Source organism: Gavialis gangeticus, unplaced genomic scaffold (genome assembly GCF_001723915.1).
Source record: "Gavialis gangeticus isolate Ggan-Ray unplaced genomic scaffold, GavGan_comp1, whole genome shotgun sequence".
In the NCBI taxonomy this organism is placed as follows: Eukaryota; Metazoa; Chordata; order Crocodylia; family Gavialidae; genus Gavialis; species Gavialis gangeticus.
Window position 1 is genome coordinate 292,235 of NW_017729027.1, and position 4,416 is coordinate 296,650.

Sequence of the window (4,416 nt, forward strand, 5' to 3'; positions counted from 1 at the left end):
ATGTTGAATCCCAACCTATTCTCATCTGCCCACCGCTGTAACCTGTCTAGGTCTGATTGTAGCCTATTCCTTCCCTCTACTGTGCCCACATCCCCCCACATCTTAGTGTCGTCTGTGAATTTGAACAGGGTGCTTTTTACCCACTCATCCAAGTCACTGATGAAGATGTTGAACAGTGCAGGCCCGAGAACTGAGCCCTGGGGGACCCCACTGCCCACATCCCTCCAGGTCGAATGAGACCCATCCACCACCACTCTCTGGGTGCAGCCCTCCAGCCATTTAGTGACCCAATTGACTGTGTAGATGTTGACGCCACAGTCCCCTAGTTTTTTAACAAGAACGAGATGAGAGACAGTGTCGAAGGCCTTCCAAAGGTCCCGAAAAACTATGTCCACTGCTACCCCCGTGTCTAAGGATTTTGTGACCTGGTCATAGACAGCCACCAGGTTGGTCTGACAGGACCTACCTCGAATGAACCCGTGTTGATTGCCTCTAAGCATAATCTCCCCTGCTGGCCACTCGTGGACATGTGCCAGGATAATTCTCCCAAAGTTTTACATTACTGATTGCTAAGGTTAAGACTTAAAAGGCTCTTTTTGTTTTCATTTTGAGTCCCATACATATGTTTCAGTGAACCAGATTTGCAACCAGACTTTTCAGTGCTCCTGAAACAAGACTTTTGAATGAATCCATCCCCTGTTACTTACTCCTGTTCATTATCTATAACCATGTTTCCCCCCTACCTGCCGTTTCTCTCCTTCATTTTTTTCCAGTTCAGCATGCTGTTGAAGGCGGTGAAGGCATTCTGTTTTCTCTGCAGATAGCCTCTCAGACATCAGCTTATCTAAAACACGGAGCTGTGGTAGAACGGAAAACCCCAGTTATATGGCCATGTATAAAACCAACTCCTGTCTTATAACATATCTGGAAAATTTTTATTCTCATTGCAGTTTAAAAAATTAGGTTTCACTTAGCAGCGTTGTTGGTCTAAGGACATAGGCAGGCAAGGTTCTTTGGGTAGATGTGATATCTTTTATTAGATCAAAGAAATAGTTGGAAAAAAGTTCTTTGCAAATTTTCAGGCACAAACACCCTTCTTCAGACCATTCCAGCAGAGTCTCCTAATGTATGTCATAACTAACTAATGGTATGGTATATCATAACTAACCATTAGTTGTGACATACCATTATTCCCTGGAACCTACATGGAAAATCTTCAAACAATTGCAACCCATACTAGAAGACAACCCAATTCTTAAGGAGATCTTCCCAGAACCACCTATCCTAGTCTTTAAACAAGCACCAAACCTCGCTAACCTCATCACCAGAAGCAAACTCCCTATGACCCAAACCATACCAAATGGATCCAGCCCATGCCAGGACAAGAAAAGTAAAACCTGCCAACACATCGCCACTCCCAGAATAACTACACCTCACAACAGAATGCTTACCATTCCTGGATCTTACACCTGCACCTCCAGAAGTGTAATATACTGGTTTCCCTTGCTTTATGCAGGTTCTATATATGCAAATTCACTCTTATGTGATGACCCTTTTTACACCCCAAATTCATTACGTGTGAGGTAAGTCTGTAGGGGAAGGTATGGGGGCAGGGGCACGGCGCAGCTGAGTGGCTACAGGCAGGTGGAGTCGGCTGGTCCCGGGGCTGCAGCAGGGAGCAAAGTGGAGGGAACTGTCAGTGGGTGCGGGTCGCAGCGGTGCAGCTCTTGTTGATATGCTCACCCTGGGAGGGCTGTGGGCTGGGGGTCTGTGCCGGGCTCTCCCCAGGGAGTATGTGTCCTCAGATCTGTGCGCGGGACAAGAACAGGCTACTGTTGCACTGGGGATGGCAGCGGCCTGCTCTCATTCCGCATGCAGATCCGGGGGCACACGCCCCCCCAGGCCACAGCCCTCCCAGGTGCACGTAGCAACAACAGCCGCGCCTCCCCATCCCATGCCCCAGCGTCACTCCCTCCCTCCCTCACCACCATGGGAACATATCCCTATTTGTTACCTTATAAACTGGATTCTCTTTATGCAAATTCAAGTTACATGCAGTTTTCCGGGAACACATGTACCACATAAAGCAAGGCAAACCTGTATCTCATCCAGTGCACCAAATACCCGGATGGAAAATATGTAGTACCAATCAAACAACAACCAGAATGAATGCACACCAACAATCCACCAAAGACAAAAATATCCAATTACCTGTGGGTGCTCACTTCTCACCAGACAACCACTGCCTCTCTGATCTCTCAGTTCTAATCCTCAAAGGGAATTTACAACACGCCCTTCATAGCTGAGGCTACAAACTTCACTTCATAAATCTACTGGATACAAAAAATCAAGGACTCAATATAGACATTGGATTTATAGCACATTACAACCTGCCTGACATCTGATTCAACAGGTACTTGCTTGAACTTACCATTTACACATTTTTCCCTCCTTTCCTCCCCTCCCCTCCTTCTCTACCCTTTGTTCTCCTAACTTCCACCTATTTACTTTTTCACAGACTGCCTCATTTCTACCTTGGAGAACTCAATACTACAGCAGTCTCCCATGCTTACCTTTTGCATTCCTTCACCCATTATTTCCTCCTCTTTCCCCTCCTCCCCTCCCTCCTCTACCCATTGTTTTCCAAACTTCCACCTATTTATATTTTCACTGACCTCCTGTCACATTTGTAGCTTCTTTCCAACCTTGGAGATCTCAGAATAGCAGCAGAGTCTCCCAGTGCCTGAAGAAGGGTGCTTGTGCTCAAAAGCTTGCAAAGAACGTTTTTTTCCCAACTACTCAGTTAGTTTAATAAAAGATATCACACCTACCCAAGGAACCTTGCCTGCCTACGTTTTACTTTAATTTTTTTAAAAAGATCAAACCATGAAAATTAAAAACATTCACAAAGCTTGAACCATATTTCCAGTGCTAATGGGGAAATAATGACATTAGATATCTGGACCATTTTCTTACCTGATGTTGAGTTCTGTTCTCCATCTGACCTAGCTTGGCATTCATATTATCCTGCACTGTCCCAAACTCAGCTTTTATTTCTTCCACGGTTGCCTCCAGCTGATTCTCCAGTTTATTGATCAAGGGCTCACAACGACATCCATTTATCGGAGCCTGGGAGAATAAGGAATAGCAGTAGCTTGCTGTATCCCTCTGCCCATATTAACATGCCCTGACACAGTAAATTTTCACACCTCCTTAATTGAACTTCCTGCACACCCAGCCAATCTGGTTTGGTACTGTGTTATTCTCCTGGCAATTTCTCAGGGGCTTCAGGAGGAAGGAAACAAGTGTCTGCAGAGTATTTTGTTTGGAAAAAAAACTAAAATGTTAAGTTAGTTCAGATTTGCATGGATAAACTTTTTGTGCCCAACACTTCCTCAGCACCACCAAGAACAAATAAATTAATGATAATAATAATTATGCTTCAGGTCTATTTCTTGAATTCATATCCAATATTATTCATTCTTATCTTTGGACTTTTCTAATACATCCTGTCTCCATCTATTGGGACCTCTGGCAACCAGGGCCACATAGAGAGTTTGAGATCAACATAAACACACTTCACTGTCTGCCAATTTCCTTCTCTAACCTTCTGGTATATATATTTCCCCAAATGTACTATGGGAATGAAGCTATATATCTGAATACCTTAGGGATAGCTCTAAGGAGCCAATCTCGGAAACTGAAGTGCTTCTCTTCCAAAGGTGCCTTGATACAGTACACGTTAAAGCAGCAGTAGGACTACAGAAGTTTGATGAAATATACCCAATTAAATTACAATCCATTCCTTACATTTGAAGGACAATATATTCCAATAGGGGACCTATTTGATAGTTTACCAAATGCCTTTGTGCTGTTCTAAAAATGGATTTGGGCAACTATTTGCAATTCTCAGCTAGGTGGCTCATGCTAATTCAAACAAATGAGTGGAAACTCTGTTGCATATTTATTAGGGCTCACAAGTGCAGTGTTTGAAGTGGAGTGAATGTATACAAGTTGATGCACCTCACTTTGGGCAAGCTCCCCACTGCACATGCAGGTAGCCGACCCCCATCCATTCAATGCGGATGAGAACAGGATGGGTTTCAACACAGACAAGTGCAAGGTACTGAACCTGGGGAGGAAGAACCAGCACCATAACTACAGGGTGGGAAACTCCCTTCTCGTCAGTGCAGAGGCAGAAAAGGATCTTGGAGTCATCACTTATGCCAAAATGAACATGGGCCGACAGTGTGGGGACGTGGTCAGGAAGGCCAACCGCACCTTGTCATGCATCCACAGATGCATCTCAAGCAGGTCGAAGGAGGTGATCCTCCCCCTCTATGTGACACTGGTCAGGCCGCAGCTGGAGTACTGCATCCAGTTCTGGGCAGCGCACTTCAAGAGGAATGTGGACAA

The 4,416-nt window shown here is 44.9% G+C and overlaps 1 protein-coding gene across 3 annotated transcripts in view; it reads right to left on the bottom strand.

The window, feature by feature from the left end:
* The window catches only part of ANKRD6 (ankyrin repeat domain 6), a 165,219-nt gene that overhangs the window by 14,330 nt on the left and 146,473 nt on the right, over positions 1-4,416 (bottom strand). For all 3 annotated transcript variants that reach the window (XM_019520346.1, XM_019520348.1, XM_019520347.1), the window contains 2 exons: positions 2,977-3,129; positions 744-857 (listed from right to left, as the gene is read on the bottom strand). In XM_019520346.1, the coding sequence (XP_019375891.1) occupies positions 744-857; positions 2,977-3,129 (267 nt within the window). The remainder of the gene's footprint in view (positions 1-743; positions 858-2,976; positions 3,130-4,416) is intronic.